This window comes from Hippocampus guttulatus, chromosome 4 (assembly GCF_054856545.1).
Source record: "Hippocampus guttulatus isolate MCC_2025c chromosome 4, RoL_Hgut_1.0, whole genome shotgun sequence".
Classification (NCBI taxonomy): domain Eukaryota; kingdom Metazoa; phylum Chordata; class Actinopteri; order Syngnathiformes; family Syngnathidae; genus Hippocampus; species Hippocampus guttulatus.
In genome coordinates this window covers 20,589,545-20,615,509 of record NC_141264.1, presented here as the reverse complement: position 1 = coordinate 20,615,509, position 25,965 = coordinate 20,589,545, and the positions used below count along the sequence as shown (strand labels likewise).

The following is a 25,965-nucleotide window of genomic DNA, read 5'->3' as shown; positions in this document are numbered from 1 at the left end:
TTGGAAAAAAAAAAATCACCTATCAGCTGGGGAAAGAATCAAGAGCCGAAGACAAAGGAAGACAAAAACATTTCCTGGTCACCCAAACATTTCCGCAGCATTTTTGGATTGATTGAAAAGCATGTACAGAAAATATTGTTGTTATGGTTGTACAAACAATCTAAATATAAACTGTCCACAAAATGCTAGCTTGTGGCAATACAGTAAACACCTTTAGCTCCCTACTGAACAACTGGGTAAGCAAATTAAGAGCTCCTAAATGATTCGGTAGAGGTCAATGGACAGGGATATCGACTTTTGAGTGAGATTTAATTTGCTTTCAGGCTGGGAATAAACTACATTCTCAACACCTTACAGTGCATTGTGGGTAATTGATGAGAATGGAGTACTAAATGTCATGGTGTTTGACTGCTTAGCACGTCCGCCTCACAGTGCAGAGGTGAAGGGTTGAATTACCGGCTCAGACGTTCCTGTGTGGAGTTTGCATGTTCTCCTTGTGCCTGCGTGGGTTTTCTCCGGGTACTCCGGTTTCCTCCCACATTCCACAAACATGCATGACAGACTGATTGAACACTCTAAATTGTCCCTGAGTGTGATTGTGAGCGTGAATGGTTGTTCGTCTCTGTGTGCCCTGCGATTGACTGGCAACCACTTCAGGGTGTACTGCCCAAAGACAGCTGGGATAGGCTCCGGCATCCCCGTGACCCTTGTCAGGGTATGCGGATTAGAAGATGAATGGATGGATATTGTCAGGACACCAGTCAGTGCAGTTTCAAGCAAAGGTGCATGCCGTTTGCCGAGAGAGAGAATTTGATCAACAAATGAGTATTTTGTCCTCCCATTGTCACTATTCTGTGGCTTAACTATTCTATTATTATGTGTCATATTGTGGCCATTAAATAAAAAGTGCACCTTTGGCATCAAGGGAATCGTGCTCAAGCACCCCCCCCCCCCGCCCCCAAACTCCCCGGTTCACGTGCTGTATAGCTCTCCTAGTCAGCGACCCGTGCAAGCGATTTATTGACGTCGGGAGAATGACGTCATCACGCCGCACTACCGATTTAAATCAGGAACGAGTCTGACAATAACGTCATCGCACCGGACTCTTTTGAAGGGCGACGGGATACATTGACAACCACCTAAAAAAAACACTAACTGTGGGGATTTAGTGCGGTACTGTGCACATATCCTGCCTTTTACGCTTGGCTGGTTTTTGCAGCCGGCGCGGGGGGGACCGAACACGACGAGCGCGCACCAGCAGCGCCACGCGTGGAGAAGAGCTTCACTGGACGACCACACTGCTTCGAATCGTCTCCTGCATTCACGAGGTTCGTCGTCGTCGTCGTCATGGCGGCGCTATCCGGCGGAGAGATGTGCATCAAATATCTGATGTTCGCCTTCAACCTGGTCTTCTGGGTGAGTGTGTTGAAAAACTAGAATCTATGTGGTGGTGCGTTTTGAGGACTTTGTGGCGTGGGTCGCGAGTGGAAATATCCCGTTGTAAACCCTCGTATTGTCGCAGGGTGTCCCAAGTGGGTTGCGGTTGCTATTGTTATTATTCTTCTTATTATTATTTCAGGATTTTCACCGGATTGCCATTATAGTCCCGGCGCGTGTGGAAGCCCAGCGGGGCTGCTGTTGTTGGTTGTAAATCCTCCCCAGTGGCCAAGTGACCCATTTCCACGGAGCACCCTGACGGTTGGCACGTACTGCATTCAAAACTGATTTTAGAGGCGGGGAGCGGGGGTTATTGATTGAATCAGCCTGTCATTTATTGATTAGAAATTGTTGTGCACGGTCACGTGGCGAGGAGTAGTGCGCATGGCCGAGAGAGAGAGAGAGAGAGAGAGAGAGAGAGAGAGAGAGAGAGAGAGAGAGAGAGAGAGTCTGTGTGTGTGTGTGTGTGTGTGTGTGTGTGTGTGTGTGTGTGTGTGTGTGTGTGTGTGTGTGTGCGCGTGCGTGTGTGTGTGTGACTACTTAGGCTCTCATGCACGCTATTTATGTCTCGCTGTCCCAGTAAGCCTGCGGGGTGTGTCCCATGTGGGGGTGTTTGTTTATTTTGAACTGTATATGTTAAACGGTGCGTGTGAGTGTGTGTGTGTTGGGGGGGGGGGGGGTAGAAGGGGTTTCACAAGAATGTTTTGGCCTTATATGGTGATTTTCAGATTTGCAGCTATTGATAGAAAGGCCCACAACATGGTTTGTATGTGTGTGAAAGCGGAAATAATCCACTGTGGAAATAAACGTTGCTAAAAATATTCAGCTGTGGTCGAAAACACTTGATTTCAGCTGTTCAATTCTAAAAGTGAAACTCATTTTATACTCTCAGCTTGAGCCATAAATATCAATATCGATCGATCTGTCATCTATCAATCAATTATACATTTTCCAGTGGATGGAACATTATACACAGAGGGATATATTTAAATTTTGTTATTAGTTTTGATGAATATAGCTTGCATCCATTCCAAGATGGAGAATTTTATTTTTTAATTTTAAGTATTTGCCTCATACTGCGGTCATTGTTTTTCAAAATAATGATAACATATAAAAAACACACAACTACTCAATGGATTGATATTAGTGTGTTTCATCAACGGGAGTCACAGAACATCAAAGTGGCCCATACTTTGATTTTTCTATATGTGGCCCTCGGAAGAAAAGTTTTGGACACCACTGCTTGAAGAGCAGTAAGAACACACCGGCTATCCTTTTTCCTCATGTGGGGTTTCTCACACACACACAAAAAAAAGGTTAAGACGTTAAAAGTGAGTACGTACCCCAGTTAAGGCATCTATTCACCTGCTTGATTATTTGATTACAGAGGTGTAGCGCGTGTTTGAGACAGCGGGTGAGTAAATAAGACATTGAAGGTCTGCATGTTATAACAGGGCCCTCTGTGTTGCTATCTTGGCTGCCTGCCTGCAGCTTCTCACACAGGAGTCGTCACAGGCGCAATCTATGCAAGCGCGGAAACAAACAGAGGAAGGAACATGGGCAGGCTTTAGATTGGGAGGCCAGTTTGTTGAGTAGGCCCTGATGTTCTCGCCACTCCCCAAGTGTGCATTCAGGCATCGAAAGGCGTGGCGTTTTCAGAACGCTTTCACTTTCAAACGCCTCGCTTGAGTTTTTTCGGTCCACGCTAACACTGCTTCCTCCCGGGAATATCAACTTTGTCAACTAACCCGTCAGCATGGCTGTCGTTGGGGGGATCAAGTGCATCAAGTATCTCATGTTTATATTCAACTTGTTCTTCTGGGTAGGTGTACTTCATTTTTTTTAATTTCCTGTTGTCTGTGACTCTGGATGAGTTTAAGCGGGAGTTAGACACAAAGCGGGGGCGTTCTTCAACGTTCCCGTCTTTGTGTGTCAAAATGAAGAAGAAGCATCCGGTACAGATCAGCGTGATTCCATTTATGGCATGTACTCACTGTCAGTGAATGTTATGTTCGACAGTCATGTTCAAGCATGTGAGCTCAAAACAAAATGGCTTCGTGCATAGATGACTATCCGCTGGAGGAATTGCGGCGAAACCGTACACACAACACACACACACATCTGTTATATTAGGTATGCCAACACAACTAAGCGCCAATACAATAAGTTTATTAAATGCCTCATCAAAAAACAACAATGCTTTGTTTTGATTGACACTGTCCGTCATGGAGGTATGTTTATTTTTGAAGTTGTAGTTTGCAGTGGTGTAAAACAAACACATTTTCTGATGCGATTCCCAATCACGATCGTCAGGTGTGCTGCGGCAAACTGTCAAATTGCACTCAATTTCTTCAAAAAGTTGGATTTGTTCACAACTTGCAAATAAATCACGGTATCTTTACAGAGGCCAGCACATACGGTTTCAGTGACAGGTAGAACACGTAAATAATCTTCTATTAAATGGCAGAAGGTATCATTAAGTAGCTTTGACTCAGTTCCACGAAACATCCAGATTTCGCAACATTGGTAAATTTATGAGTAAATTGAAAAGCTTTTTTTTTTCTAACATATTCCCAGATTGGCATTCACAAATTCACCAATGGACTTTTTTTTGGGGGGGGGGGGGGGGGGACTGTCCCCCGTTTATCACTGAATCGCTGAAAACCCAATTTGCTGTGTCTGTGCTCAGTCAGTGCTATGAAGGCATTACTTTGGCATTGTCTTCATGCCAAGGCAATATGTTTAAGTAAGTTGTTTCATTTAGACTCAAGTAGAACATCTTGTGGGCGGCCCGGTAGTCCAGTGGTTAGCACGTCGGCTTCACAGTGCAGAGGTACCGGGTTCAATTCCAGGTCCGGCCTCCCTGTGTGGAGTTTGCATGTTCTCCCCGGGCCTGCGTGGGTTTTCTCCGGGTGCTCCGGTTTCCTCCCACATTCCAAAAAACATGCATGGCAGGCTGATTGGACGCTCTAAATTGTCCCTAGGTGTGAGTGTGGGCGTGAATGGTTGTTCGTCTCTGTGTGCCCTGCGATTGGCTGGCAACTGATTCAGGGTGTCCCCGCCTACTGCCCGAAGACGGCTGGGATAGGCTCCAGCACCCCCCGCGACCCTAGTGAGGATCAAGCGGTTCGGAAAATGGATGGATGGATGGATAGAACATCTTGTGTGCCAAGAACTATGTTGATGATACTTGAGGAGTTCCATTTACAGAAAAGTAGCCATCATCTTGTCACATCTCTTGGCAATTATAAAGCTCTTTAAGGTTTTTTTTTTTTTTGCTATTGGCGTCTCAATATGCAGTAAATTGATGGGGGGATATGTCTATACTTTTTGTGAAGGTTTTGGGGGTTGTGGTCCATGAGATTTCCCAATGTAAAAGGTCAATACCTGGGGAAGCACTGAATTAGATAAAGCATGTGTATCAAATGAAGTGTCCCATGCCTACAATTATGCCAAATGAGCTAAAATCTCAAATGTTTTTTCTTCAGCTTGCAGGCACTGCTGTCTTTGCCATCGGCCTGTGGTTGCGATTAGACCCCAAGACCAAAGGCTTGTTTGAAGGACAGGACTCTCCATATGTGTTTTACACCGGTAAGAGGCTTTTCAGCGCAAGTGCTCTGTTTCAAACAAGAATTACTATTCAGTTCACTCTGAGTGTATTGCGCTAAATGAAGAGTCGGTACTTTATTTGCCTCGCTCACATCCACTACAAGTGATGTCGGAATCTTTAAATCAGGGAAGTGATGTCGGAATCTTTAAATCAGGGCTGGCCATTAAGTTGATCGTGAGCTATGAGTACCTCGCGAAGGGAGTCTCGGTAGCTCTCATGGCATGAACACTTTATCTTTCACTTTACAGAAACACTTTATCACAAAGCCACTAAATTACACTCATCATTAACTGGAGCTGTAGCTGGAAACAAATACCTCTCACCTCTAAGTCAACAACTAACTTAACTGAACATTTGTGCAATGCATCCGACACGTGCAACACTGTTAGCTAACGGTCACCCCGTGCTAATACCACAAGTTTGTTTTGCTTTTGACTGATTATATTGCATCAGTGTTGTCCACAACCTAGCTGCCAAATCATTAACAGAGAAACTCTGTGTGGTCATTAAAGTGTAAAGTTCAGGAGGGCTTGCGTAAAGACATATTTTCAGAAATAGGCAGCAGGTTTACTTGGTTTAGCTTCATACTGATGGGTGGAAGATCAGAGACTCAGAAGCATGTAAACATGTACATGATATGCGTTTCCTGACCTTTAAAAAAAAAACTAGATCATGTAAATGTGTACCAGCATACATTGGGCTGATTTGAGTCCAAAGTTAATTTTAGTCTGTTTTTTTGTTTTGTTTTGTTGGTGTGTGTGTGTATAGGTGTGTACATCCTGATTGGAGCTGGAGCGCTAATGATGGTCGTAGGATTTCTTGGCTGTTGCGGTGCCATCCAGGAGTCTCCCTGCATGCTGGGACTGGTCTGTATCAGCACATTAGTGCACAAGTTCACGTCATTAGTCTGGAAATAATTACTTATTAACAACGAATAATGCATCTTTGTTCCACTGTGCACATAATAATGAAATGCTCTTCCACTACGTAAATTTGTGAGTAACGCAACAGCCACGCAAGTCGGAGAACACCTGATCCAAAAGGATCTCAAAAGCTAATGAAGGTCAGGTGGGAGAGCAAACGGGAATACCAAATGTCTTGTTCATGCGGCTTCGTCATTTTATTCAGTTATGCAAAACATCAACCGTATCTTTCCAATTGTGTTACCGGTACCTTGGAAATACCCGTTTTCATCAGCGTTTACTGAAGGGGTCCAAGGCCATCCAGCAGGCTTAAATGTTACTGTTGTTGACTTCCTGTGTGGCTTAGTCGTCGCCTCCCCTCTGGCCTTAATCGTCTTGTACTAAATCTCCCAGTCGGAGGGGTCTATGTAAATCAAGTTCAATCGCGCTCAGATGACTTGACTTGTTTGTGGGTGCCAAAAGACATGCGCGCACAGCATTCTAACTCCCTTTATCCTTGCCATAGTTTTTCTTCTTCCTGCTGATCATCTTTGCCATTGAAGTGGCTGCTGGCATCTGGGGATTTTCCAACCAGAGCAAGGTAACGAACGCACTTGCCTTAAGCGCGATAGTCGCGATAGACACAAACAAGTTCTGGCAGAAGGCAAAAAGCAAATCTTTTTTCTCTGCTTGCGTGACAGGTGGTGGATGACATTACCACATTCTACCACCAGACCTACAACAACTACAAGGAGACAAAGGATGAGCGTCTCCGAGAGACTCTGCGTGTGATTCAAACTGGCGTGAGCTTTTTTTTTTTTTTTTCCATTGATATCATTATCCTCGATGATCTTGTGGTGCTCATCAATCAATTACAGCTGAAGTTAGTCCAGTTTGAGGACAGAGTGCTGTCTCAAATGAGCCGCTGTTCACCCCGCGTGCTGTGGAGTTGGGTGTCAATGCTAACATATAGCAATGTCGGCGCTTTGCCCAACAAAAACTCAGTTTAGGGGCAATCATTTGTCAATTAGACGTAGGTATGTCACAATTGGGCAAGATTCAAATTTAAAGTTCCGAAAATATTTAAGTGGATGTATAATTTGATCTCAGTTCCAGTTGGTGCACGGGTCTGTCAATGTGGCGCAAACATATCACTAAACAAATCCAAGTCTGTTGGTGACAGATTGTGCTCCCTAAACTGAATTTGCATTCTGTCATGAAATGTTGGCTGTCTCTCCCTCATTCATTTTCAAACGGCCCTTTACACCAAAGCAATATACAACAGACCGACAAGAGTCGGGCGGGGGAGATGAAGTCAGGGAGGTAAATTTACGTCTTTGGAGGGTGTAATAAAACCAGAAAACAAAGGCAGGGCGACATCCGTGTGCAAGGGAATTCCGCCGTGTCGTGAATTTCTGGGGTGTCTCCGCGTGAAAGAGGCTGAAATGATGGTTTGGGAGCTAATCAGACAGGCATAGCGTGAAGCTTGAAAGCAGAGGGTAATCTCGTTTCAGTCGGCCGTAAATACAAACCCAACAGAATGCAGTACAATGATTTTCAAATCATCTCCAAATTATTTACAATTGAATACACAAAGACAAGATATGTAATGTTCAAACCGGTAAACTTAATTGCTTTTAGCAAACAATCTTGAACTTAAAATTTGATGACTGCAATGTCACGTTTACCACTGTGTTACATCACCTTTTATTTTCAATAAATGTTTGAGAACAGAGGGCACCAATAGTTGAAGCTTTCTCGGAGGAATTATTTCGCATTCTCACTTGATGTACAGTTTCAGTTGTCCCACACTCTGTCGTCTCTGTTGTCGTATTTTAGGCTTCATAATGCGCTACACATTTTCAATGGGAGACAGGTCTGGACTGCAGGCAGGCCAGTCAAGTACCCGCACTGTTTTACTCCAATGCCACGCTGTTAACATGTTCAGAATGTGGTTGGGCATTTTCTTGCCGAAATAAGCGGGGGTGTCCATATGCTTCTCCTGTAGCATTCATGTTGGCTTCACAGATGTGTTAGTTACCCGTGCCATTGGGACGAACACAGCCGCATATCATCACGGCTGCTGGCTTCTGAACATTGCTTCCGTAACTTTCCAGATGGTTATTTTCCTCTTTTGCCCGGAGGACACAATGTCCACAACTTCCCAAAACAAGTTGAAATGTGGACTCGTCAGACCACAGGCCACGATTGCACTTTGCATCGGTCCATCTCAGATGAGCTCGGGCAGGGAGGAGACGGTGACGCTTACAGATGTTGTTGATAAAAGTCTTTTGCTTTGCGTGGCAGAGTTGCAGTTAGCGATGTAAGCGCCGAACTGTATTTACGAACAGTGTTTTTCTGAACTGTTTGACGATTTTCTCACACGGTTGTTCACATAGAGGTGAACCTCGCCGCATCTTTTACACTCAATTACGGCACTCACCCGTTCCCAGTCAACTTTCTCAGGCTTTTCTGCTACCTGTCCCGGCTTTTTTTGGAAATGTGTTCCGGCTGTAAAATTCTTAAGTTAATGATTATTTGCTCGAAACAATACAGTTTTTCAGTTTGAACATTTCATATCTGGTCTTTGTTGTCTATTCAATAAAATGTTTGCAAACGTTTAATGCTATCAATCCCATTATGAACAGGCATCATTTGTTTGCATGCAGTCAAAAATACCATCGTTGCCTGGCAACAAGAGGCACAGAGGGAAAAAAACGACAACTGTCATTGAAGTGATTTGTGTTGTATTATTCCAGCTGAATTGTTGCGGTCCAACTGCTGCTGTCTTTGATGATGCCAAAGACACGTGTCCTCAAGGAGACCTACTTGAGAAGCTCATCACCAAGGTACGATCGCAACGGCGCGCTTTAGTCAAGAGATGCAAAATGGGACGGTTTGCTTTTGAGTGATGAGCCGGCACATTTGTCGACGAGTTCAAAAAGTGTTCAAATATGGACATAAAATATGGAAAATTGTCTTTAATAATTAGCATGTTGAAATTCAATTGTGTGGGGGTTTTTTTTTTGTTTTTTTTTAATAAATTCATTACATCAACTAACCACGAGTCAACAGCAAATTTTAATCAGAGATTGCTTTATGTGTCCCTAAACGTATTTTTGATGCTTATGCTTAGACTTGCAATCAAGTCTTTACTTTTTTTTCCAGCACATCAGGTTTTGGAGATATTCTCATTTGTCAAAGTTTGACCTATAAAAGCTTGCGCAATATGAATTTAACCATGCATAGTTAATTATAGCTATCATGTTTCAAAAAAAAAAAATCCACTGTTGCTGATTCTAAACCCTAATTCATGAACATTACTCTATTAAATATTATTATTATGAAAACCTGATGTGCTAGAGAAAAAAAAACAAGGGCAGATTCTGAATCAGTGCAAAAATTCATCTTCCACCTGTGATTAAAAAAAAACATTGACCAATTTCATCACTGAGATAAATAAAAATGCATTTTAAATTATTCCGATCTAATTTTAGGTTAAAAAAATTTTCAAAATGAATGCAATAATTATTCCACGATCCTAAAAATGCTTAGTGGGCCAGACAGACTGAAAAACCAAGTGATTTTGCTCACGCCAGGCTTCATTTATCGAAGCACGCAATGGCGTAATGACATGTCAAAAACACATAATGATGGTGTGGGCCGACAGCTTTCCGTCGCAGACGCATTCCTTTAGCCTTCTTGCTGTGGTTTCTATGACAACAATGATTTTACTAGAATGCTTGTACGCCCTCCAAGTCCATTCGCTCAAGGTCTGGGGGGGAGCCCAAACGAATCTCTGTGCTCATTTTCCTGTGTTGCAGAGCTGCCCCGATGCCATCGAAGAAGTGTTTGACTCCAAGCTGCACATCATAGGAGGAGTGGGCATCACTATCGGGGTCATTATGGTAATGTATGATTGTCCCGGTCATGCCACGAAAAGAGAATGTCGAAAACTCAGTTTATCTCTCTTGGCAGGTGTTTGGGATGATCTTTAGCATGCTCCTGTGCTGTGCCATCAGGAAATCTCGGGAGGTGGTGTGACACCCGCCAGCGCCTTATGGAGTCCTCGTTAATGTTGCATGATGTCATTCCCAGATCACCACCCCCCACCCCCAACCGTCAGTAGAAACATTGCTCGTTCAATTGGGGGTTGGGGGCATATCCTACGTCTTTGTGGTTGTCAGGCCCAGCTATAAAATGGGTGCCATCTGTGCTAGAGTGAGAAATGTCCCACAGTGAGATCACGTGATTGAATTTAGTGCTTGTGCAAACGATCTGAAAGAAGATCAGCTCGTTATTTATCGATCACTTCTCTTCTGAGGCCTCTCACCGACTGACAAGAACGAGTTGTGGACCGCGGCCGAATAAGTCCCAACGCCACTTAGGCAGAATGCATCATCTGCCAAAGGAATGGGTGAATTGCTTTGAAACCAACAGGATTCTCAGCTGTCAACTATTTTTTTCTTACTTAGAATCGAGTGTTATCCTTTGTGACATTTTGTTGGCTCACCTCTTTCTATAAATGCCTATTTTGGTCATGTTTTGTCTTTTCAATCCTCTTTCTATAAGAACATGTTATGTATTTTCAAGATACTTTTTCATCTTATTGAAATTGGTTGATTCATATCGTACAAACGGATGATTCAAGAGTCAAATAAACAAAAAATGGAGTTGAGACTTTTTTTAATCTCATATTGTAACTCAGCACACACGTTTTATTCCTAGACTGACTTTTCTCAAAGAAATCGGCCTGAGGGGATGGCTCTGTCACATGAAAGTGACGTAACAATCTGGCTCGCTGACGGGCGCCGCGTGACGTCGTGGCACGACCCTGCCAATGGACACATTTTAGGAAATAGCGAACAATTTTGCTTGTGTAATACACATGCTCAGGGAAGGGGTACTGCAGAAACAAGAAATTTTGTAAGACAAGAAATGAAAAAGTCAATTTTCCGCAATACAGCATACCTTGGCTGAAGACAACACCGACTTTTCCATACGGGTTGTGACTCAGTTGATTTCTTCTTTTGTGTTGTGCAACATTTGAGGCAGATGACGGCAAAGAAAGCTTATTTTGCGCTTATCTTCCACTCAATTTCAAAAACTCATGACTCCGCTTTATATAATCTCGCTAAGAGTAATAGACCTGGTGTGGATGTGATTAGAGAACGGGAAAGTACACGGTGATTTGGTTGTTGACAGTCAGTTCATAAAATATGTATGAAAACAATAAGTTATGAATGAGATATTTCAATTAAGTATAAATATTTATTTGTGGGGGTTGAACCATAAAATTGGTTGCAATCGTAGATCTTTTACACATGTATTCAAAATGCATTGCTTGAAGAAACAGACAATGTGGTAAACATGATCCCGTGCAATGTCCCGCAGCTCACACTTAACTCATTCACTCCCAATGACGTTTTTAAACGTCTTTTCAGACTTGGTCTAGAATTGGCTGGTACTGAATGAGTTAAGTAGAAAAGGGAAGAAAAAAAAACCCACTGTATTTGAAGTCCCAAATAGAGTGAAGTCCCAAATAATAAGGTCAAAAACCCTCAGTCTTCATCCTCGGAGGAATTGTTGGGTTTTGGTGATTTTGGGTGCAATTTGGTGGGGATGTACAGCACAGTGTCCACTCGAAGGAGGCTTTTGACACACTGCAGCACAGCCAATATGAGATGGTATTTACAGGAAACAGACTCAAGTCCTGATAAACGATACATACCTGATTTAGTGTCCACTTGAGAACTTTTCTCACCGCGATTTGCTTGGCTAATCTCTGGCTCGAACAACGATCCGTCTGACTGGAAAGGGTTCCGACAAAGGTTCCAGACTCTTGACTGAATCTGTAAGAAATCCCTTGGCTTGTGGGAGTGAATACGTCGGGGAAGGTGGAGTAACGCGTCCGCCAAAAGCTGGCAAACAACAGCCACGTCTTTTGAAACGGCCTCAGAGCGGCCATGTTGTAGGAGGGCGTGGTGTAACAGAAGCTCAAAAGTGCCGCCAGCGGGTATGACGCAACCGGGTGAAATGGAGGAGGGATCTTTAACACTTGCACCCAGGGGCTCCCATGTTGTACGCAGCGTACGGACGGCATCCTGAACGGCACCCGCATATTGATCCGTTTGCCCTTCACCCAAGCCGCAGATGATGACACTGCATGGCTGCGTTCCTTTGGAATCGGGAAAACCCACGTGAACATATCTGTGGGAGGAGCAAAGGTAGAATTGTGATCATCAAACCGCATCGGCAGCATCGATATTACGCTGCCATTAAATGCAGTCTCACCGATGCGCTCCCAGAAGCATCGGTCGACAAAATGCCAAAGAAGCAATATGTCCTGGACGAATCCCCCGATAGTCCGAGATGGCCGTGACCCCACTCAAGTGGAGGAAGAGCGCCAGTTCGTCTTCGTCGACGCACTCCACGACACACATCTCCGCCTGCGTCGCCAAAGTCAGGACGGCTTCAGACTGTTTGACGGCAGACAGCAGCAGGGAGACTCCAAGAGTCTTCAGGGTGGCGAAAATATGCTCCAGTGAGCTTTCCGCCCAGGCGCTAAAGTGCATGATGCTCTTGCCGTGTGGTCCCCTCCCAATCTCCAGCATGTCACCCGCGTTTAGCCATTTGGGTTGCGGGGACATGGTAAAAACCACCGCCTTGACCGGATGCTGGTGATTGCCGTGGTAGTGTGTGGCAAAGTCCCTGTGGATGATTTGCCCCTCAATCAAACGTGAACAAGTTACAGGAAAGCCAGACAGCGGCGTGTGCAGCGCATGGAAATTGTCATTTAGAAACTGGAGTGACGAGGAAGATGTATTGGATTTACAGCCATTTGAGTTTACGACCGAGCTCCTCTGAAAACTCCCGATCTTGTCTGATGGAGAACATTCGTCATTTTTACGGCTCCAGTGACGGAGCATTTTGCAAACGAGCTCGCCCATGAAGTCACAGTGGGCGCAACCCAAACGAGTACGAAAGAAAGACGCTAACAACGTTTCGACCTGAGCCCCATCCGAGTTGGATGAGGATTGGGCGCTTGCAGTTAAAACCTCCGCTGACAGGTTGAGTCCGTAAGGAGTCACCGAGAGAGCGATCAGATCATCCAGCTTCTCCAACGCAAAAGCCAGCATTTGGTCGGCCAGGCGCCTGGCAGCGGCCGATTCGGCTGCTTCCCTTGAGTTATACACGTGCGATGCATTTGGATCCTTAGAGGCTGCGGTGTAAATGGTGCGTAATAACGATGCCACAAGAAGGATAAATGATTTGGATCCATCCCCTGTTTTCCCGCTGTGCTTCCAGACGCACTCAACCATCATCCTAAAAATGAGAGAGAAGCAAATGGAGGGTGTCTGCGAAATCTCTTTGCAATTTGAATTCCCATTCCCTGGACAAAATGTTCACCGTATATGACTTCCCTGGACTTCTTCCTATCGGGTTTTTTCAAAGATGCATTTTGTACAAAGATAAAGAACATCAACCACTTGAAGAAAAAAAAAATCATTGACGCCATGTCCACAATTGAAAAGGTTCCGCAACTGTGAACATGACAAGAATTTGAGGAGTATCTTGCTGATTTTAGTGCGACTCATAGTGCCCATGTGGCAGTTTACTTGAATGTTTATTGTTTTCTTTTCTGAAAAATGTTCAGTTAGCAGAGCATTTAAAAATGTCTGCCCCGTTCAGGAACATGTTGCAGTGTCTGTGGTTGGACTAACAAGACAAAGGTCATACATACATATTGAAGTCTGTGTTGTTCTTGTTTTTTTAAAATTATTATTATAAAACAATAGCTCTGCGATATTTTTACAATAACCAAGTGTGCCATCTTCACAGATTTGCATTTATTGTTCTTTTGTGCTTTTTTAAAAACCAGGACAGTTCAAGAAACAGGATTCTAATTTCTGCTATGCTTGATCAACAGATGGGATTGTTGAGGTTTATGATCTATGCATTTTGTAGCAGACCAAAATAATACATATTGTGTTGAAAACAATATTTTCTTGGAACCAACCATTAAACAACTGAAAATGTTGCTGTTTCCTTGAAACAGCAACATTTCGTGCTTGTAGGGGACTTTAAGTCAGCCTAAATATTTTCTGAAGGTCGGACATTGCCTGAAGGCATTGAATGCTCGTAAAGGTGAGTGTCAAAACAATTGACATTGTCCCAAAAGCATTTTATATATCACACCAGATCCTGATGAAGTCACGCATCGTATAATCTGACTGCAGGAAGATGAGTCCTTCGAGTTACCTGGCAAGCGGGTGGTCAAGTCGTAGCGCCGTAAGAATGCGTGTCCCGCTGCGGCTCAACATTGAATGTCCATTGTCTCGGGTGAAAAGCACCTGTCCTCCCTCAGGGCCGAAGGTGCGCAGGATGACAGCCTCCAGCGCACACACAGTCTGCAGGACATGTTTCTGGTGAAGGCGCTGAAATGGCGGCATTCCAAATCACTAGAAAAGAGGAATGCCTGAAGGTCATTTGCAAAACAAATACATTATGTCCATACGGCTTAGGCCTGCCTGTGTGGACTTTGCATGCCCTCCTCAGTTACTCCAGCCTCCTCCCAAATTCCAGAAATATAAATGAGACTCTTTTAAGACTCAAACCTTTCTATAAGTGTGAATGTGACTGTGTAGGCTTTTTTTGTCTACAAGTGTCCTGAAAATGACGGCGAATGGTTTATCCAAACTGTGTGCAGTGCTGATCCGTTCCAAAGCATATTCAAGCCAAGGACAAGCACTATAGAAAATGGTTGGATGGAAACTGATTACGCTTTATTTTTCTCAGCTTCATGACTTTGCACAGAAAAAGTTGTTTTCCACATGCAACAGCATGTTGCTAACATTGCGCTACATGATTTTCTTCCATGTAATGTAAAAAAAGGGGTGGTGGTGGGGGGGTTACCACAACTTATACAGCAAGTTGGATCGTTTTACCAGACAAAATTCATTCGTCGGAATTCTTAAAATAAAGCTATTTGTACATTTTGTGTCATCCTCCCGTGACATGCGGGTTATACTTAAGATAAACTTTTGAAATGCACTCACTGGACATTACGTGAGCTATACTTGCTGCAACAGTTAATCGTATTAATGAAAACCGTCACTCAACCCAAACTTGGATAACATTTAGATCGACGTACACACCGTTAGCCTTTGGTAGCTATCTCATTCCTAATCTGACGACAAGTGGCGATTCACGTCTTCTCAATTTGTTCCTTTGTCTGCCTGATCGAGTCAAAGATCGACACTTTCTGTCTATCTCGACGCCACACACAAACGAGAATATTTGAGGAAATAAACAGAACAACAACTTACCGTTGAAGGATCCAAAACAACGACGCTTCCATCTGTATCCAGGAGACGGAGATTCTTCTCTTGTAAATACATATACGCAATGTTGATCAGAGGACGGTACTGCCGCTTAGCGTCTGGCGGTATGGATTGCATTTACAGTACTTAAATTTGATCGTGGTTCTTCCTGACATACGACATTACGACATTTCGTGGTTACGAACGGATCTGTGACAACGGTTTATCCACACACACACACACACACACACACACACACACACACACACACACACACACACACACACACACACACACACACACACCGCACACGCACACACACACTCACACACACACACACACGCACACGCACACACGCACACACACACACACGCACACACACACACACACACATGTACACAGGTACACAAACGTATATAGAGTTTTTAGTATTCCACAGTTTAAATACATTTTTTTAAATGATCAAATCAGTATTAGATTATATTAAACATGTTAAATTGATTTTTGTTCGTAAATTAGAGTTCACATTTTAAATAGACATGTATTATTTTCCACATTTAAAATATATTTTCAAAATTTGTGGGTAACGAACTATAAGCCGGCATTTTAATTGATAAGCTTTGTTAGTTGATAATAAACACTATTGCACATTTTAAATAGAGGGAAAGACTGATTTGTTTTAGTGGACTTTTAGTAAAGATGTTCTGCATTTTAAATAGCAAGCCTATGTATATGCTTACACGTATAGGTAATTGGTCATCTGAATACAACACTCGACTAATGTTTGATTAAGATATTAATCAAGTACATTCAAGTGGGACGGTACAAAATACATTTCAGTGACATCTATTTCAATTTTGATTCCTAGTTAATAATGCCGCTAGATTTGTTTTAATACTTTGGAAGGAATCCCTCAATGTATTCCCAAGATAACACAAAAAGGCCTACGAAGTGTTTTTGAAGCCGCAGTGACCTTAACCTTTGTCAAAAATGATTGAATTCATCCTTGAATCCACTTTGTGTGTCACCTTCCCCGCCCGACCTTCTCTCTCTGTCTTACTCTCCCTTCTGTACAGCATCTCTCGCTCATTTCTGGTGTTTCAAGGTGAAAGGGTCCTGGGTCCGTAACCTGATCCCTCTCTGTTGCTGCAGAAACCACATCCGAAGTTTCTAAATCAGGCAGCTATTGTCTATACATAGGCGATCTCAGGGCATCTATGCAGTGAGACGCTCGCACACAAACACGCGCATGGTCATGCGCTTAATCTGAATGTTAATGCACACTGCTGCTGAACTTTCAGTATGCTAACAAGCTTTTAAAAAGCAGTGTCATTACACTGATAAATATTCGGAAGTGGTCCGATGAGGGTTGAACAGTGTGGATGAGGCAGAGAAAAATAGCCACTTTTCCACAAGACTCCCATTAAAACTTTGAGATGCAACATGGCCAACGTTTACTTAAAAACTATCACGTCTCGTTCCTCATTGTGGCTCGTAAAACTTTCCAAGTGGCACAAAAACATAAAGGACGTCACATCACTGACTCTCTCACTTACCACATGCTTGTCCTCTGCCTGTCCTATCCAGTTCTGCCACCCTCTCTCCTCCTCCTCTTCCTCTCTGGATGTGGGGGGGAAAAGGGAGCACTTATGAGTTTGGACATCGCTGCTGTTTGGACAGTCGGGAAATTGGTAGGTCTGTTTTTGACTCTCTTTGATGCTGAATACTTTCAAAAATTTCCCAAATTTGGCCTGTATTTAATAAAAACATTTGGGTGCATTATCGGCCTGACTGGGTCTTTTTTTAGGAATTTGGGATGGTTGATAGGCATTTTTTTTTCAAATACTACAAATTTGGAAAAACAAAAAACAAAAGATTTATTGACTAATCGTTGGCCCAATTAATGTAACATATTAGCAACATTTGGAGTATGACGATTTTATATATATTGAACATAATTCTTTGATCCCGGATGAAAGAAACAGATCGTGTATTACTGTAGTGACAGTGCAACATTTTCCAGCTGTCTACTATATATTTAAGTCCGTATTTTTTATAATACAAAGGATAAACTGTGAAACACATTGGACTAGATGTTAGAACATCTGACATTCACAGTCAAGAGGTTCTGCATTCGAATCTCAACTATGCATTTTCTCTCTGTTTGTATGTCGGTTTTCTTCGTTTCGCCTTCCTCTTATGTTCCCCAAAACATGCCTGTGAGATTCAATGAAGACTCTAAATTGTCTGTAGTTGTGAATTTGAGTGTGAATGGTTGTTTGTCTAAATGCCAATCTGTCTAAGTGTTGTTTGTCTCTTGATCAGTACAAAGTGGAGTTCACCTTTCAACCAAATTCAGTTGGTATAACCTGCAGCTCACCTGCAACCCTTATGAGGATAAGTTCTGTAGTTCATCTAGTTAAAATAAAACCACCAACAACAGGAGTATGATTCTGCTGAATAAAAGCTGTTTGTCGGGTACGACGGTGACCTTGGCGCATAGCAGTCACCTCTGGAGCATTGCACACACATGTCATCACGGGCGATGCAACCCCTCTGCACCCCGTGTCACAGCTCGGTCAGTCTCAATCGAACAATGTACGTTCTGATATGCTGTTGATGCCTGAACAGCAGAAAAAAGGAGATGTCATCTGATACCGATGAGAAAATAGTGTCAATTGATCAGCTGCATTTAGCCTAGAGTTTATTTTGTGAGAGGCAAGACGAATATTAGCGGCCTATTTAATTGAATACAATTTTAGGCCCCAAAAAGTCACAAATCAGAACAAATCAGTCATAAAATAGGGATCTCCTCCATTTGTTGGACGCTGTGGGCGTGCGCACTCAATGCTCTGAAAACTCCCTTTCAGCTGTCACTCCAAAATGTGCCTATGTGAGCAACACACACAATTTCAGTTAGTGTGAGTCACAAAATGCCGCTGTGTTAATAAAACAGGTAACTTTCCCTGAAGTGTATCTGTCACACACACACACAGACACACACACCATACCTGTCAACCTTTCGGAGCGCCAACCTGTATAAACTACCAAAAAAATCCTTATAAAGAGCAAAAAATCCTTATAACATACCAAAGCATTTTATATGTCAAAATAAAATAACGGCAACCCCCCCGCCCCCACGAAATTTTCAATGATATTTATGGTAGATCTCCATAATACAATGTCTGGTTAATGTCTAATCATCATTCTACTTAGTGGCATTACTGTGTTCAGAGTTGTATTCCTGCGTTACATTTTTCACCAACTCCAAATGCTGACCCATCGGCTCGAAGTTACAGCATCCATTCATATTTACTTTGGAAATGAAAGCATTCGAGTAGACTAGCACCATTCTGGGCAAAAGCAAACGGAATTACCTGTTAGGGGGGAAAAAAACGGAAATTGTCAGAATCCGTATGATTTGTGCGATACGGCCATATAGTAAGATTCACCACAAAATCCGTATGAACTATGGCTAAACCGTATGATTTGACAGGTATGCACACACACACACACACAATACAAACTGATTTAATGGAGGACGATACCAGTTTGAAGAGCTTGCAGGCTTCTTAAATCATATTAAATCAGCTAGCTAGCTCATAAGCTTTCTGGCTATTTATCGAACGGAATAAAGAGTTACATTTCACTCAAGTGCCTCTGTGTTGTGTTGGCCTGGCCGGTGGGAGTTGGACGACCCTAATGTGGCTACCAGCTAGCTGAAATAGGGAGCGGTACTTCATTGCATCACTTAAATCATTGTACAGTGTCTCTAAGAACTGTTATCCTTTAGCTATACCATAATTCAAAATCATTAAAACTTGTCTGTGAGGCGAATATTTTGGTGCTGATCCTACTTTGGATAGCCTTGACAGAGGCTCTATTGAGTTTTGTTTTCTTGACACTTAATTGTTCCCCTTTTTTCCAAGGATATAATTGCCAGCCCAACATGACGGGAATGCGCCAAGCTGTTCCACTCTCTCCAATGAGAGTCACCCAATGGTCAAACGCCACAGAAAACCAAACGCACCCTGCAGGGCAAAGTCCTGACAAGTTCATGAGTGAGCCTCACCGAATCCACAGTGAGTTAAAGCAGTATCTGTGGTCCAACTTACATTGTGCTGAGACATGATATACATATTGTGCAGAATTCCTTAGCCATCAAAAAACATTTTCAGAGTCCTTTGGGAAATTTCAATTCGGTAGAGTCTCACAATCTCATGATTCAATCAAATAATACAAGAGCTGTACCGAATTTTGCCTTTACAAAGATCATAACTTCTCACTTTTGATTCAGGCTATCAGAGAGATATTAATTTCACATAGTGTTGATTGAATGTAGTTGTGGTTTGCAGCGGAGTACAACTGTACTGCGTCATGCTAAGATGGGAATCTTTCTTGTGTTAATGTTGTGGCCAGCGATCGTAGATAGTCCGACATGGTCAATTGCTTTTTGCATGTGTTTTAAAAATTGTGTTTTCATACTGTATATTTATATGTATTGAAAGAGTGTGGTAGAGGTTAAATTATTCTCTCTCTATTTTGCGATTTATGCTCTGTCTATTTTGTAAATTTCACTCATCGCATGTGGGTACGAAAATGTATCACCCGTGATAAATAAACAGGGATTCACAATATTATGTCCCAATCAGGCAAAATTCTGAATAACTTGCTCACAGACACATAAGTTTTATTTTGGTCACGTTATGTAACGCTTGATGGGACTCAACGACTTGTCTAAAAGCATTTAGAAAGTAAATTGTCCCCTGTTAATATGAATAAAAATACATTCACTGGTTTATCCTACCGACCCACAGGTGAAGTCAAAATTCAAATTAAATGAGTTCGGCTTTTTTTTTTTTGCGTGTGTATATTCTTTTGCAGCGTCATCGTGGGTCGTGGCAGCCTTTTGGATTGTGAGTTTGTGTGTCCTGCTCTCCTTCGGCGTGTGCGCCTGGAAAAAATGTCTGAGAAAGGACAAGGACAAGAAAAAAGGAAAAGAGAAGAGCAAAGCCGGAGATTTTGACACGGAAAATGATGGTCGTTCCAAAGAGGTACACTTCCTGCAATTTTTCGCTGCTGTCCGGATGTATAAACCTGAGACACCTTATAGCTGCGCACGTTAGCATGTTCATTGTGTGTGTGTGTGTGTGTGTGTGTGTGTGTGTGTGTGTGTGTGTGTACAGCCACTAAAAGTTGAAATCAAGAAAGAAACAGAGTTGTCAGACATTCAGCCAAAGGAGGATGAAAAGTTAGGCAGACTGCATTTCACACTGGACTACAACTTCACTGATAACATGGTGAGGTGGCTGCCAAATACCAAATGTCATCTCACAACAACTTTTTTTTAATGTTTAATATTCTCTGCTCTCCCGCTAGCTCGTGGTGGGCATTTTGCAGGCCGCCGGGCTTCCTGCCATGGATGTGGGTGGTAGCTCAGACCCGTATGTTAAAGTCTATCTACTGCCAGACAAAAAGAAAAAATTTGAAACCAAAGTTCACAGAAAGACTCTGGAACCCAACTTCAACGAGACGTTCACATTTAAGGTGATTTTTTTTCCCCGTTTTTTTTCCATGCTGAAATGTACAGTGGAAATTAGTTACAGGTCCCCAAAAAAATCTGCTCAAGGATGCTGATCGACATCAGATTCATATACAAATAGCCCCCCCCCCAAAAGAAATAACATCAATTGAATTCCCATTACAATTTCACTTGTCTTACCCAGATATGCAAAAATAAAAAGAACAAAAACAATTGATCCATACACATCATGTGAGGCAGACGTGCTCACCACTGTGCTCAATAAGTTCATGCTGTACTGTATGAAAAAAGGGTTTCTCCCATATTCCTGTTCTTTCATCATCATTAGTACTGTTGTGTAGCGGTATCATCACAAAAAATGTCAAAGAGGAAGCAATACATACGTAGTCTAACATTGTGTATGCATGTGCGGCCATAAAGGTAGCGTACACGGAGCTGGGCGGCAAGACGCTGGTGATGACGCTTTATGACTTTGATCGCTTCTCCAAGCACGATGCCATCGGGGTGGTGAAGATCCCGATGAGCAGCGTGGACTTCAGCCAGTCGCTGCAGGAGTGGCGGGATCTGCAGAAGGCGGAAAAAGAGGAGGTGGGTGATAAGACATGGCGCTCTAGACTCGATTGTGTGAACCCGACATCATCAAATGAGATCCAATACAGGAGCTAAATAAAAATGTCTACCATCGCAAAGACATGGCTCTGTTTTGAATGATACTTCCACAGAATTAGCTGCACATAAATGTAAAAGAAATATGTTGAACTGAATAAAGGAACACTCACATGTCATTAGCGATGTAAGAATATTAAAAACTTTTCTTTTTTTTTACAGATTATCAGGTCAAAATCTCACAATTATTGTTTTATTTCAGTATTGCTTCAAGAAGTTTAACTTTAAAAATCACAGATCTGAAGGCATTGAAACATTTTATTTGAAATACATCCATGATCTAGACAGCTTAAGCTCACGACTGTCGTGGGCAGTTGGCGGGGCACATCTGAACTAGTTGTCAGCCAATCGCACATAGACGAACAACCATTCGCGCTCACAATCACACACAGGGACAATTTGAAGTGTCCAAGCAACCAACCATGCATGTTTTTGGAGTGTGGGAAGAAACCTGAGTACCCGCAGAAAACCCACACAGGCTGCTACTTACACAGATTATCACCATTTTAAGTGCGTAAGACATTATTCACCAGGCTATAACTCCAAAATTTAAAATGTCTGTAGCTTCAAGCTTCTGAAGAACATTTTGTCAATTCACGAGCTGAATTCCTGCTCAAGTCTCGAATCTTTGTCTCCTCTTGAAGGCTGAAGTCAAAGATACTTTCACTTTGGGGATAATTTCCCTTTTTCATGTATTGAGTCTTAGTTGATTGTGTACCATACGTGACAATGAGGAGTTTGCTGTTATCCGGAATCAAAGTACATTTTTTTCTGTGCGTCAGAGTGAGCGGCTCGGAGATATTTGTTTGTCCTTGAGGTATGTTCCGACAGCAGGGAAATTGACCGTCGTGATTCTGGAGGCCAAAAACTTGAAGAAAATGGATGTAGGTGGATTATCAGGTGAGTCAAATGACAAGGTATATTTCTCTAATCTGAAGAGATGTCAATTTTTAAGTGAGAGTGAGACTTTTTAGTTCTTCAGTTGAGGAGCCACCACTCTTGCTAAATGCTAAATGAACGTTGACTGTTCCCATTCTCTCCATCAGACCCTTACGTGAAGCTCCACTTGATGCTGTATGGGAAAAGACTCAAGAAAAAGAAAACCACCATCAAGAAGAACACTTTGAACCCTTACTATAATGAGTCATTCAGCTTTGAAGTGTCGTGTGAACAGATAGAGGTACATACAGGCACACCGACTGCATTATTTTCCCTTGCATGAGACGCAATATGGTCAGCCTCTTTCGTCATCTCTGAGCCAAATATTGAGAGACAACTCTTGCATTGCATTTGTACACCCATAACAAAGCTGGAAACAGCGCCGTCTTCTTGACTATGATCCCGCTTTAGCTCCTTGTGTCACAACGGGGTCAATGTATTCTATTCAATCCATCATGTGTCGCTGACGGTTTGAAAATCCAAATCTTACCAAGCAAGGATGAAATCCCCTTTTTCTACGGCCAGGCCTAGAACGATCTACTTTGATAACATGCTCTGCAAATATTAAATGCCGTTAGCAAAAAAAAAAAAAAAACACTTGGCAGTTTAACCCCAGCCATCTGTTAAAAATACATCACGAAATCAGCGGCATGAGCGCCCTTTCATTGCAGCTTGCATCTTTAATTATCTTTATCATGGCAAAACCAATGTACAAATTCATTTTCCGTGTGTGTGTGTGTGTGTGTGTGTGTGTGTGTGTGTGTGTGTGTGTGTGTATTAAACCACATCTCCAGAAGGTGCAGGTAGCAGTGACCGTGTTGGACTATGACAAAATTGGAAAAAATGACGCCATCGGGAAAGTGCTGCTGGGCGGGAGTGTCGCTGGAACCGAGCAACATCATTGGTCGGACATGCTCGCCAACCCGAGGCGGCCAATCGCACAGTGGCACAGCCTTCAACCGCAGGATGACATTAATGCCCTGATTGCAAAGAAATGAACATCTGTGGGACATGAAACGACTACCCTGATGTTATCTCAGCTTTCTCCACTCTAATTATCTAACTTGGGCATCAAAGGTGTTCAATTTTGAAAATTTGTGGGCTGCAGGTATAACTACAATATAACCTAAAAGCTTTGAACAAAACCCATTCAAAGATATTGTTCAAACGTTTATTAATTCAAAATTTGACCTGGAAATAGAAATGATCATTTCTGGTGTGAAACGGTTACAATTGTATAACATGGATGAAATATAGAACCATTTAAAATGTATTTTTAAATTTGACATTCTTACACCCTTAAACAAAGTGATCACTGTGCAGTCAAATCAATTAACACTAAAACGTGTCGCCCTTTCAATGTAGATATGCCTGAAGCATACATACGGTGTACCTTCCATTCTTGTCTTTTATTGATGTCACTTGATTACACTGAATAACCACGACAAACGCTTTCGTCACACTTTTCCATTTTGCTATCAGCTGCACCCTTCAGTATGAGAATCGAAGGGTAAAGGAAAAGCAAAACCTGAGTGGATTTCATTTTTTAGAGGGGCTAGGGTAATATTTAGAGGTAGTTACTTTTTCCCAGGAAATTTGGGACATTTGAAATTTGAGGTTCCACTGTGTTAGATTCCTTAAGAACAGCAAAGCTTTTAAAAATATTTACACATCCCTTTCCATTTTTATCTTTATCTAATGATGATCCACCAAACTATCTACAAACCTGAAAACCTTTGTGTGTGTATTTTCCTCAATCTGCTCTATTCAACCATGTACATAGTATGTCTGCTACTGGATGCGATTGTGAAATAACAGGTGAAAGGCAATTTGAATTTTTCTTCATTAGCTGTTAAATATGCACACCGAAGGGATTATAAAATTTTTCTATTTTGAAAATATGCATCACATTATTTTCAATGCAATAAAAGTATTTACCACACCTATGACTGCCATAAAATTCTGGTCGGTAGATAGATAGTATTGTATTAGGTTTTAAAAAGTTGGTAAAAATGAAATGTGTTAATTTCCGGGGGAAATTAATACTTCGTAATCCACTTTTCATATGAAGTCGAGCGGCAGTGTTGCGTCTTCCTGTCATGCTGTTGTCGTCACAACGCATCCTTGGAGATTTAAATCCAACATTAAACGCCTACCTATGAGAAATGAAAATACACCAAATAAATCAGTTCGTTGTGCTAATGTAGAAGAACCTGAGAACTTTAGCTTATTTTGACTTGTCACCAGTTGAGTGGGCTGCGTGACGTCACCAGGTAGTTCGCAGGCACTTCCCCTCCTACTTGCGAGCCACTTCATGTTTTTAAGGGGGAGTTGGCGGCCACCTTGGTCCAAATATACTCCCGAGACCAGTGACATGCACCTGATTCTGAGATGAGCTTCGAGTGAAACGGATTGTTGTCATGTTATCTTTCTCCCACCTGCTCCTCCTCCTTCTTGTGGAGGGTGAGTGAGCCATCTCTTCATCACGAACTTTCAAAACCTGTGGTGTATGTATGTATTTATTTGTCATGTATTCATTCAACTACACAACGTTCCCTCTGTTTACAATGACCGCGAAAAACGGGGTGTCGAAGTTCCGAGCAGCGAGCAATAAACTACTGTAGTTTAAGCATCAGCCGAAGACTATGTTGTCATTTGCCGAATACGGCACACTTAGTCACCCCTGCCGTTTTTCATTTAATTGTATGAATAACATACGACATTTTAAAATACTTGTTTTTCTGTTTTCTTATCATCGTCTGGTATGTTTAGGAGCCCAGAATCGACCTTCAGATTCAGAAGCAAAGCTACAAAGGTAAATGAATAGCAAAATGGGGCAACACATCTGCCTCACAGTCAAGGGGTTCTGGGTTTCTTTCTGTGTGTAGTTTTTTTATGTGGGTTTTTTTTCTCATTTTGGTTACATTTTTATGTTTCGTCAATGAAACATCAGTAATAACATTGTGTCATACACTGCAGATCTACACGACTGTACTGCTCACTACACACAACATAGTGTGAGATTGCTGCCCTAAGGTTTTATATTTGTATGGCACATTTAAGACACAAGGCAATTCAAGAATACACCAGGCAGCGTCAAGACAAAACAAAAGCAAAGCAGTGCACTCTCAATAAAACATTACAGTCGAATGTGGTTTTTAAAAGCGATGCATTCAAACAAACATTGTTTGAAGGCGAGCACAAAAGTAAAGATTTCATGAGACAGGTGAGGAAAAGTTCTGCTTCAGAGTGAGCGCAAATGGAATTTACAAAAAGGCAGAAGCAGATCGAAAGATCTTGATTTCAGTCCAAAAACTGGGCTCTCTATGTTCATTTCCAACTCATTGGGACATAAATGAACAGACTTATTGACTCAGATATTGGCACCCAATGTGTACCTTATGACGTGTTCCGACTGACTTTAAATGTTCCAAATCCAATGATGATTTCGAGCCTGTGTGATGGACAGTATCCTTTGTCTGTAGTAAAGAGGAGTGAAAAGTATGTTTGCCGCTAGTGTGTGCATTTGTGCGTGCAGACGGGCTA

The 25,965-nt window shown here is 42.3% G+C and overlaps 3 protein-coding genes across 6 annotated transcripts; 2 read left to right on the top strand and 1 right to left on the bottom strand.

Annotated features, from left to right (window-relative positions):
• The first annotated feature begins 1,069 nt into the window (after window positions 1–1,069).
• Window positions 1,070–10,627, top strand: cd9a (CD9 molecule a). Of its 2 annotated transcripts, none has more exons than XM_086108959.1 (8): window positions 1,070–1,416; window positions 4,926–5,028; window positions 5,816–5,913; window positions 6,476–6,550; window positions 6,651–6,752; window positions 8,709–8,798; window positions 9,774–9,857; window positions 9,928–10,627. In XM_086108959.1, exons 1-8 carry the CDS (start codon window positions 1,348–1,350, stop codon window positions 9,991–9,993), a joined length of 687 nt encoding a protein of 228 aa, XP_085965085.1. In that variant the 5' UTR covers window positions 1,070–1,347; the 3' UTR covers window positions 9,994–10,627. The 2 variants fall into 2 exon arrangements, with proteins under 2 accessions (XP_085965085.1, XP_085965086.1); XM_086108960.1 differs by lacking the exon at window positions 1,070–1,416 and adding an exon at window positions 3,073–3,259.
• bbs10 (Bardet-Biedl syndrome 10) lies at window positions 10,619–15,333 on the bottom strand. Of its 2 annotated transcripts, XM_086108957.1 has the most exons (5): window positions 15,279–15,333; window positions 14,212–14,411; window positions 12,244–13,275; window positions 11,681–12,159; window positions 10,619–11,612 (listed from the first exon to the last, which is right to left on the bottom strand). In XM_086108957.1, the coding sequence occupies exons 2-5, from the start codon at window positions 14,400–14,402 to the stop codon at window positions 11,518–11,520; spliced, it is 1,797 nt and encodes a 598-aa protein (XP_085965083.1). In that variant the 5' UTR covers window positions 14,403–14,411; window positions 15,279–15,333; the 3' UTR covers window positions 10,619–11,517. The 2 variants fall into 2 exon arrangements, with proteins under 2 accessions (XP_085965083.1, XP_085965082.1); XM_086108956.1 differs by having other exon boundaries at window positions 10,619–12,159.
• A 1,577-nt stretch (window positions 15,334–16,910) lies between these two features.
• On the top strand, window positions 16,911–25,054 carry LOC147206522 (synaptotagmin-A-like). 2 transcript variants are annotated; one of them, XM_086109991.1, is made up of 9 exons: window positions 16,911–16,963; window positions 19,202–19,354; window positions 20,157–20,326; window positions 20,459–20,572; window positions 20,652–20,819; window positions 21,235–21,402; window positions 22,263–22,380; window positions 22,527–22,660; window positions 23,217–25,054. In XM_086109991.1, the coding sequence occupies exons 2-9, from the start codon at window positions 19,222–19,224 to the stop codon at window positions 23,415–23,417; spliced, it is 1,206 nt and encodes a 401-aa protein (XP_085966117.1). In that variant the 5' UTR covers window positions 16,911–16,963; window positions 19,202–19,221; the 3' UTR covers window positions 23,418–25,054. The 2 variants fall into 2 exon arrangements, with proteins under 2 accessions (XP_085966117.1, XP_085966116.1); XM_086109990.1 differs by having other exon boundaries at window positions 23,214–25,054.
• Window positions 25,055–25,965: the final 911 nt, after the last annotated feature.